The 11,041-nt window shown below is 34.9% G+C and overlaps 1 protein-coding gene across 9 annotated transcripts in view; it reads left to right on the top strand.

The window, feature by feature from the left end:
• LOC121871386 overlaps positions 1-11,041 on the top strand; it is a 107,774-nt gene that overhangs the window by 51,708 nt on the left and 45,025 nt on the right. For all 9 annotated transcript variants that reach the window (XR_006089868.1, XM_042373614.1, XM_042373620.1 and 6 more), the window contains 4 exons: positions 616-816; positions 2,951-3,105; positions 5,463-5,576; positions 10,100-10,252. Coding sequence is in view for 8 of the 9 variants with exons in the window: in XM_042373614.1 (XP_042229548.1) it covers positions 616-816; positions 2,951-3,105; positions 5,463-5,576; positions 10,100-10,252 (623 nt within the window). In the remaining variant the exon portion in view is untranslated. The remainder of the gene's footprint in view (positions 1-615; positions 817-2,950; positions 3,106-5,462; positions 5,577-10,099; positions 10,253-11,041) is intronic.

The raw sequence follows: 11,041 nt of genomic DNA, 5'->3' as shown, positions 1-11,041 counted from the left end.
TTAGCAGCCCAAATTTTAGAAGTTAGCACTCAGTGTACAGTAACAATGTATCTACAGTACTGTATTAGTGAAATATAGGTTAGGTTATGTGATCTCTTTCTCACCAAAAAGAAGGTTAATGTATATATGTGATCCATGCCTTGTAATTAATACTTGCAGCTAATGTGTGTACTGTATGTTATGTGCCTTGTAATTAATACTTGCAGTAACATATATTTTGGTCCATTTAAAATTTTTTGATTAATGTCAGTGTGTTAGCATGGCGTTTGTTCATGTGAATACTATATTTACTTTTCCAACATTTAGGACAATTTTATGAAGTTAGTCATTCCTAGAATATTTCAGTTACATTTAATTCATTATTTTGTCATTTATAAACTTGCCTATGAAATGTCCTTATCTAAAGTTAATTATTTCTTGGTTATTTATGAGTTTCTTTGTAGAAGAATTAAATAAGCTTCTGAACACTGGTATCCTTATACTGTACTGACATTAATAACGAGTGGTATATGGTTTAACACAAGACATTTTATGAGTGATTGTCCACAATTATACTTATGGTTTTTAAACATAATTATGGATTTTCATATTAGTTTTATGATTACCATATTTCAGGGGCCAGGTGAGACCACCCAGAAGGCACAGGAAGCCAAGGATGTTGACCGTAAGAAGACAAAGCTGGAAATTGTTCTGAACAACAAGAAACCAGATGCCCAGGAGCCAGACCTAATCAACAAGAGGGCCTCATATGCTGAAATCAAGCTGACTTCTCCCACCTCCAAAGATACCCCAAAGACTCAGGAGTACAGATCAGAAGTAAGTTACTGTTTACTCTGAAAAAGATTTTTGTTCTAGTAAAAGAAATAATTGTAGGTGTACCTTAGAAATTGGATGTAATTGTCAGAAGGTAAGTCAGAGTTGGTTCCAAGAAGTGACAAGCACGAAAAAACAGGGAAATGGGAAACTGTCAAAGATTTGTGTAATGAATTCGTAGTTTTACCACTACAACCACTTGTGGTTGTAGTTAACCCTCTCAGCCTCGCATGACGCCATTGTGGCGTCGAACACAAATGGTGAAAAAATTTATGCTCAGCCTCGCAGTGCCAACACGTCCTATGGGCTATATTTTCAAATAACTCAAAAACTATTGAGTGAAACTGACTGAACTTTGGACGCCATTTGACAGACGTCGTTTTCTTTGTGTGGGCCTTATCACCTTCCCTAAGACGGTCTTGGCCATCGTGTGCATGGCAGAACAGCATGAAGCCAGTGTTGCTCTAGCCATTAGAGTGAGAGGAGGGTGTGCCGCTCGGCCCTTTAATTATTCCACGAGTTCTTGTATTGTACTATTTTTCTTTTTATCGTGATATTCTACATGCTTCGTTCTTTACAGGTGCTCCTCTACTTAAGAACGTTCAACTTACAAACTTTCAGAGATACAAACATCATCACTGAGGGGGGGGTTACCTGCCAGAACAGGTGTTTAATGTGGATGAGACTGGATTATTTTGAAGAAAATTCTAGATAGAACAAACATTACCTAAGAAGAGAAGAGTGAGTCAGGTTTTAAGGCTGTATTAAAGGGTATAGCTGTACTAAGTATCCATAATCTTTTCAGTTTTTACAATATGTTTGGTATCTACAAGTGTAAAGTTGGACTTACAAACAAGCCTCAGGAACGTAACTCGTTCGTAAGTAGAGGAGCACCTGTATTTTGGAATATAGTACATATCAGTGAACACCATATAATACAAGGAAAATGTGAATGGAAATCGAGATGTTACTAAACATTTTCCTACCTTTTCAACTTTTATTCCAAAAAAGTGGCTTAAATTTAAAGAATTTTAAATTTGTTATGGTTTCATACAATTTTTCTGAAAATTTTACGCTAGAAGAGACCCCCATTACAATTAATAAAACAATTCCATGGCAGTGAAATGGGCCCTAAATTTTTTTTCAAAAATATTTCGGCATAAACCTCCGAGGCTGACCGTAAGTTTCATGCACATATGTGTCTCAGGCTTCGAGGCTGAGAGGGTTAAAGAAGGATGGTGTGTTTGAGAATGTAGTAAGAATATAAAAACACAGTAACAATTAGGAGAGGAAACAACAGTCCCCACACTGAGACCAGTCAGTCTACTTAATACCACAGGAGCCAACAAGACTTGTCCACATCTACCTTGGTCGACACTGCTAGTGGGGGACAGGTACAGACCGAGGTGAAGCCATTAACTTCATTTATTATATGATTTTTTTTTTTATCTTCCATAATTACTTTGTAATGAATTTTGAGAGAAAATATTTCATAGTTTTTAGTAGAGTAAATCTTTAAGTATGGCTTGAACATTGTACTGTACACTAATTAGAATAAACAATGGTTGAAACTAACACAAAGCTGCGTTGAGGCGTGTGTAAGGTTGGCTGCTACACCAACTGTTGAACTCTTGAGTTATTGTGCTTGAAATGAAAACTCTGTAGCAGAAATCCCATTAGATCATAATGAATTGTGTTTGCTCTAGTGACTGATACCCATTGGAGTATCTCTTGGCCTTTTTGACAGTGTTGCAATGGCAAAAGACACAAATTCACAATATAAATCATAATAGACACCAGATTTTACACATTGAACCTACCGGTATATTATTCATTGCAGATGTTCAATATTTTAGCCTAATTATGGACAAAACTGGCTTTTGTGGGTTGGCATGGGAACATTACCCTAAATTATAACATTGTGTCTATGAGAAATGGAGTTCTGATTGAAGGACTTATGAACAAAATTTTAGAATGCAACCCATTTGTGTGTGTGTGTATGTTGTAGCAGTTCAGTTGTGTGATCAGTCATTTCATGAAAATAACTGAAAAAATTAAGCACAGAAAAAGGGGAGGTAAAGAAAAAAAATTGTTAAGTGTATAAATGAAAGTAACACTTGATGCATTACTCCTGTAGGTCCGACACAGTGTAGGACCCGCCCATGGAATGGGAGAGGCCCAGCTGCAGAGAGCAAAGAGAGAGCGCATCATTCCCATCATGCTTGAGGATGATGATGATGATGATGATGATGATGACCTCACCACAAGTGAGAACCTTTCCCGCACTGATAGGTAAGTACCATCATCACTAATTCTTTTAGCTCCCCAACATACACAGACAGAAGAGCTTGTGGCATACTCTTGGGGTTGTGATGTAAACAGTGTTAATTTTTATGTCCATCATTAGTTTTGGAGTAATGCAACGTGTGGATGATCACCATATAACATACAGTCCTCTCCCTCACTCTTGGTCAGTGTGTTAACAAAACATGGAAGCTATCTTGTGTTAGTAGAACATTGAATACAGTACAGTACATGTATTTAGACCACTTTTAAGTTGTGTTTTCATTTTAAAACAGTTTTTGCTTTAAGTACGGTACTTCCCTCTTCTAGAGCTGAAGCAAATATTTATTTCAAAATGGTTCTTTATACATAGGTGTCTAGGATAAGCAGAATTTTTAGGTTAGGAATACCATAAAACCTCCATAATTCAGAATAATAGAGGCTTTATCCCTGCCAAAATAAAGCAGATTCTAAATCATGATCAATAGTGGATACCTCCATCAACAAAGTTAACACAGTTTTATGTACAGGTAGTTGTATTTTTATTAACGACCTTTGTCTACAGTATTAGTGTTTAACAACAATGATTTAATTCAGTCTAAAAGGTAAGTTAATGAGGCTTCCAGGTTTTGTTGCACTTATTAATTGTTTTTGTACAGTATATTAGTGTGACAACAAGGAAACAGTTCAACCAGTAAGATAGATAAGGTTAGGTAATAATTTACCTTTCTTGCACGCCTTAATTATGACATATCCACTTTATGTAACAGATAAAAGTTGGTTCTTACCTTCTCTTCTCAGTATTATGAGTTAATAATGTGTGACTTTGGTTCTACACTCAGCATTGATATAGAGGTTTAGGTGTCTTGAACAAGGTGATCATGTAATTGATATTGCATTTTCAGTGTTTCACCATCCAGTCAATACTGTACTGTAAAGCGCATTTTTCAAGTTTATATGCTTCACCCCTAATTACACATATTGATATGTTTGTTCAGTGTGTCTTTGTTTAGCATGTTAATTTTCAAGAACACATTAACTGCTTTAATTGTGGGACACTGTACTTATACACTTCCTGTGTAAGTGTAACAGTGTGTATAATATCACAGTATAAAAACTGCTAGTTAGTGATTTATTATAATTTAAATGTTTGAACAAGAATTTGTTCAGCTTAGATCATTATAAGCTTGTAAGAACAAACTTACCTCAGCTGATGAGGGAAGCAGAATCATGTAACTATTATGTAGCCTCAGGTAAGACCACTCAGGAAAATACTGTATGGTAAAGTTAATTCCTTGTGGTAAAAACTGAACAGTGTAAGCGTTGAAGACCCACACATAGAGACTCATTCCCCTTGTTTTCTTATCTCCATAGATTTTTCCACAGCATGTAACACACATTTACTGAAGCCTTATTTTTTATTTTAATATACCCATCATGTACAGTCTTTTACCCATTAGTATTGTATAGGTAAACTGGCATGTGCGGTAACATCATTATCTCAGGACACAGAGCAAGTGCACAGTACAAAACCTCTTGGTTGCTGAGCTATAATATTTATGCTTATAACCTCCTGCTTTCTGATTATTTCTTCTCATACCATATCTACTCTTTATTCCTTTTCATCAAAAGTACTAGTATGCAGTACAGTATATTTACATTCTTCAGTTATTTCTGTTATGATTTTTGCTCTTGTATTGTGTTCCTCTTCATATTATTTGCCATTTCTATTAATATTTTCACCATTTCAGTTGAGGTACCTCTCTGTAGGTCTCTTGAGTCTTTCCTCAAATCTTCTCTTAACCATTCTCACTGTACTATATTTACTCCCATACATCTCAGCCCCAAACACTTCTATAAAGATTCTTTCCATCTGTGCCACTACAGTGCTTCATATTTTATCGGCCTCTTTCTTTTCACTTGATGTTTTCTTTAGACTTACCACAACTTAAGTCTAAACTTTTGGGTTCCATTCTTGATTTAACTTTGCCCTGAATAAAAGCAACTCATTTTGTAAGAATCTGTAACTGACTTTCTTCTTATCTTTAGACGTCTTTGAGAAGCTCTGCTTGTAGTATTTTTCCAATACACTTGTCCATCGGCAAATTTGAAATGTTCTCACCCATGGGGGTTCCTTCCCACCAGCAAAGTTCTTTATTGTCTTCTGCCTTTGTATAAATTCTATTCTTGCTCATTTTTGTAGGAGTATGTTGCTTCATGGTGAGTAATCATGCAGAAGAAAAATTTTTTACTTGTGAAAAATTATTTTAATTAGTAATTAAGCTGTACAGTGTACTATGGAAACATTTCGAAGGAAACGGAATCTTTTGATAGTTAAATACTGATGGAAATCTTACCCTCAACAGGCCTGTAGGCACCTCAGGATCAAGGGTCACATCACCACAGCCTTCACAGCTTCCAAACAGACGCACCTCTGACCCACGATCACCCATGTACAATCCCTCACCCGAACCAATAAGGTTGGTTGTTTCCCTTCATCCTTGACTCGACCTCCTTTTTCACTGCACAATAACCAAGTGTTTTTAGTACAGTAATATATTTCTGTATTCTCCTGTACCAAATTTTGAAGAGTACAATTTCCATTGTATGCTTCTAATGCTCTTTCTGTCACAAGTTTTGTAATATGTAAGAAAAATTCTTGCTCATGGAAAATCTTAAGGAAGTGTCTGGTTAAACAATGAGGAGAACATGTACTGTATAGATCTTGCCTAACATCAGTATTTCACTAAACAAAATAACATTTTATACTTATTGATGTACAATACTGTTTTTAAATACTATATTTAAACTACCTGTAAACTAAAATGACACACAATACAGTGCCAACAGTTTTATAATCATCTTGGCTGACAGGGATGGTACAGGGAGGCTGACACCTACCGTAACCATCACCTTATTATTTTTTTTTTTTTACGGAATTAGCCCACCAGGGCACAGGTCAATGAACCACATCAGGGCCTGGGGGCAAAAATATAATAATAATAATAATAATAATAATAATAATAATAATAATAATACAGGGTAATAATAATAAAAATTAATAAAAAAGTGGAAAAAATATTAAATAAAAATACAGTGGTCCCTTGATTAACGATCGGTCCAAATAACAAAATTTCGGTTAATGAATTAGCTCCCATAAGAATTTTCAGATTGATTAACGAAAGCATTACGAGAAACACGTTTTGTTGTGAGCATCAGCTGATCAGCTGATCGGCCAGTCTACCAATACAGTAATCGGTTTTATGTTTACATTCATTTCCAGTGGAGTAAATATCAAGAAAGTTGATCTCTTGAATATTTCTGCATTTTTTATATTGGTCATTCTGAAATTTAGTTAACATATTGATAATATATACAGTATAGGGAACAGTTTTTGTGTGCCCTTCTGCTGATTGAATTGCCCACCAACGCTTCTCAGTTTAACTTTGTTTACAGTGAAGTGAACACCGAGTTTGTTGGTCTCTTGAATATTTTTGCATTTTTACATTAAAATTATTGGTCATTCTGAAATTTAATTAACATATTGATAATATACAGCGTAGAAATTATTATGAAACATGAAGAAGGCATTAGAACCATTGCACTGTGTAAAGAATATGGCATGTCATCATCGACTGCCTCTACAATCAGCTGTTTGATATGTAAACAAAGCTGCTGGTAGTACGACATACACACCTCAAAGTAAGTTAAAATACAGTATTCTATTGTTTTTATTTATTGTTATACATTATACTGTACAGTACAGTACTGTATTTAGTTTATATTTAATGTTTTGTTAATTCTATTACCGGTATACAGTACTTTGTATGTACTTTTTCTGTGAGTTGGAACCAATTACCCAATATCCCATTGAAATAATGGATTCAATTAACGAAATTTTCGGTTAACAAACGACTCTGTGGAACCAATTGTGTTCGTTAATCAAAGGACCACTGTATAATATAATTTAATACTGTAATAATAATAATAATAATAATAATAATAATAATAATAATAATACAGTTGTACCCCACTTAACGCGGTCAATTGAACCCAGAGGGTCCCGCGTTAAGTGAACAACAGAACATATGGGATTAATTCCAATAGAAACCGGCCCGACCCCCAAACTCCACTTTTTGAAGGCACATACCTATGTTGTAGTAAAAATAACATCTTAATTTTATGATGGTACATGCACACAATTAATACTTAAGAGAAATAGAGAAATACAGTCGCCAAGTTAATGTCCATTCAAATAATGGACTCAACTCCCTCCCCCTCTCACACTACACAGCCGGCTAACAGATGGTCGGTCGGTCCCTCCCTCCCCCACCAACCGTCCCAAGGAGATGTGTGGGATAACCTCAAACTAAAGTTAGGAAAATATAATTGACATTGCTGGATTCCTTGTAAGACCAGGAATATTTTGAATATAAATGTCATATATTTTGCACAAAAGATAACATAGTTACCTAGAGAAAAATTTTTATCTAAAAATTGTAAGTTTAATGCAAAATATATGATGTTTATATTCAAAATGATCACCAAATTATAAGAATTCCAGCAATGTAAATTATATTCTGACCGGGTAATTTGTATGAATTTTATGAGCTAAAACAAATATCTTCAGTTAATAAAAAAAAAAATAATCTTCACGACACTATCTGTCAATCAAAGTACCCCACCTTGCCTCCCCCCCTCTTCCAACCGCGCGGTCAGTCCCAACCCTCCCCCCCACCCCCCACCAATCCTCCCTTCCAGAGTTTTTAACATTTAGTATTAAATAATACCTCAGATTAAAGTTAGGATAATATAATTGACATTGCTGGATTCCTTGTAAGACCAGGAATATTTTGAATATAAATGTCATATATTTTGCACAAAAGATAACATAGTTACCTAGAGAAAAATTTTTATCTAAAAATTGTAAGTTTAAAGCAAAATATATGATGTTTATATTCAAAATGATCACCAAATTATAAGAATTCCAGCAATGTAAATTATATTCTGACCGGGTAATTTGTATGAATTTTATGAGCTAAAACAAATATCTTCAGTTAATAAAAAAAAATAATAATTCTTCACACGGTAACAGATGGTCGGTTGGTCCCTCCCTCCCCCCCACCCCCCACCAACCGTCCCAAGGAGATGTGTGGGATAACCACTAAATTTTAATAAATAATACCTCAAACTAAAGTTAGGATAATATAATTGACATTGCTGGATTCCTTGTAAGACCAGGAATATTTTGAATATAAATGTCATATATTTTGCACAAAAGATACCATAGTTACCTAGAGAAAATTTTTTATCTAAAAATTGTAAGTTTAAAGCAAAATATATGATGTTTATATTCAAAATGATCACCAAATTATAAGAATTCCAGCAATGTAAATTATATTCTGGCCTGGTAATTTGTATGAATTTTATGAGCTAAAACAGGCAGTCAGGCAGGGTGGCGGGTGGGGCAAATCTAAAAATAGCGTCTCGGACACTCACCGCGTATATGTGGAAAAAATCCGTGTTAAGTGAAAGTTCAGCTCTGGCGAGGCACCGCGTATATGATAAAACGCGTTAAGTGAAACCGCGTTAGGCGGGGTAATACTGTAATAATAAAATAATAATAATAATAATAATAATAATAATAATAATAATAATAATAATAATAATAATAATAATAATAAAGGACCATAAATAAATACACAGACCAAAAAAAGATCAATACTGTAGTGAGAAACAATACTGTATATGTATGTTGTGTTGTCAAAGTAAGAGAAACAATTGAGACCCAGCAATTGTGTGTAAATGAGGCAGAAAGACAGATCAGCAACCTAGGACTTGGTCACAATTTTTTTGATACCATATGGCAGCAGGGTCTACCATTATGCTTCCAATATCTTCCCAGGCGATAGTACCTCCCTGTATGATGGCTAACTACTAGCCACAGTGATAGTCAAGTTGACTGAACCATTGAGTTCATAATCTTGTCTGCATTCCTTCCAGTTGAGCATTTGCTTATTGAGGGTTCCTCACTACTTTTAGATTTTCTAAGCACTTGAAACTAGGTTTCCAGAGTTAGGATCTTCCAAGATTTCTTCATCGGGGATTCTTGAATTTTAGAAGAACTTGCAAGACATTTTGGAGGTGTCATGATCTTTAGTGAACAGTGTGTGTGTGAAGGAATAGAGAGAAGTAGGAGGAACTGTTCTTACAAAATTTATGTTATAGTAAACTACACATCATACATAATGAATTTTTTGTTGCAAAAAGTGAATTTATTTAGATAGAGCTCTTTTTATAGTGAGGAAGGAGTTTATTATGAAATCTTAGGCCTACTGTGTATTAGATATTTAGGTGAATCCCTAGTACATAGCATTTGCTTCAGGTGAAGAATGAGGGTAAAGGGGAGACAGAAACCAATGTGTGAAGGAAGTCATGTTGAAATAATTTATATGAACAATGAAGTACAATCAAGCTCTTGGAGTGAATTAAGTAAATGGTGGGATATTGAGGGAAAGGAATGATGAGACACTATTTAGTCTGTATGAGAAGAGAGATTGAAAGTAGTGCACCAGGGAACTGTCAAATGCAATAATTATCCTTATGCAAAGAAAGATGTTCAAAATAATTGTTAAATAGGATATTAAGTAGTAAATTGTAGAAAGATTCAAGCAACTAAAAGAAAATATGAGAAAGATGGAGTTTTAGAGGGACATGACTGTAAAGGCCACATATAGTAAGAGTGTGTGTAGTGTTAACAGACTGAGCAGGGTGTACAGAAGAGCAGTAGACATGGATAATGGAATTGGCTCTTAATCACTTTTGTTGGAGAATCTGATTATTGTTGACATACTCCCTAAATATTATTCCCCACTTTTAAACTGACTTCATGAATATTGTGCCTATCCTCATCCTGTCATTAGGTAAGGGCTGAAGGGAGAAGAGATCTAAAATGTTTTACCTCTACACATGTATGATGGAATTCTGGACATAATATTTACAGGAAGTCTCGTCGGGAACGAATTATTCCAATAGCAGTTGAGGGAGAAGGCATCGTCACTCCTCCCCCTCATGTAGAAGAAGCGGCAGAACTTGGAGCAGCTCGGGCACATCAAGCATTTTCACGCACTTTATCAGGGAGACCCACAGCTCTTAAGTAAGATATAATTTCTTTTATTTTCCTATTAAAGCTGAAGTCTAGTCTTGTGCATGTCTGCTGTTGAGAAGAATAACTATCACTTGGGTTTATTGCTGGGTAACCTCTGATTATTTTCTTGATTTAATGTAATTAATGAAAATTAATGCTTTAGTCAGTGTAAAAGGAATATTTTCTCTTATTTTTTTATGTAGAGGAATGAATGTAATAAGTTTTCTTATACATTAATATTTTTTGGTATTTTGAACAGAATATGAGTTAGTGTTAAGGACCAAGTTGTTTAAGTTTATGAAGGAAGAGTTTAGCAGACACTTTTATATCAGTGCCTCACCTTACGAATTTAAGAACTATAAAAAGCTTGTAAATTCCCAGTCATATACTATAGTTTTTGATCTATACACCCTCTTAGGTTAAAAGAGAAACTGAAACAAATTTTGAAAAATCTCCTGAAAATTGTTACATGGCAGTGTGGCTGTCACCTGTGTGATACAGTAACCTAGTTCAACAACTAGGGATAATAACATGATATATTGGTGAAGTGGTTGCCACTTACAAGCAGACACAAGCATAAAGTAGAACAAAAAACAGAAAAAAGACACAATTCAGGACTGCAATACGTGATAAGAGAATTGGAAATATCCTTCATTGATAAGATTTTGGGAGTTGGTGTTGGGTTGTTGTGCAAGGTTCCTGGAGACACTCAACTTTGTATAGGGTCCTTCCTGGCTTGGGGAATGGAAATCTTGGTTTAACAAGAAGGTAGGGTGAAATAGGGAGGTCTTTAGCGCT

Source organism: Homarus americanus, unplaced genomic scaffold (genome assembly GCF_018991925.1).
Source record: "Homarus americanus isolate GMGI-L3 unplaced genomic scaffold, GMGI_Hamer_2.0 scaffold45698, whole genome shotgun sequence".
Lineage (NCBI taxonomy): Eukaryota > Metazoa > Arthropoda > Malacostraca > Decapoda > Nephropidae > Homarus > Homarus americanus.
This window is presented reverse-complemented; position numbering and strand designations above follow the sequence as displayed.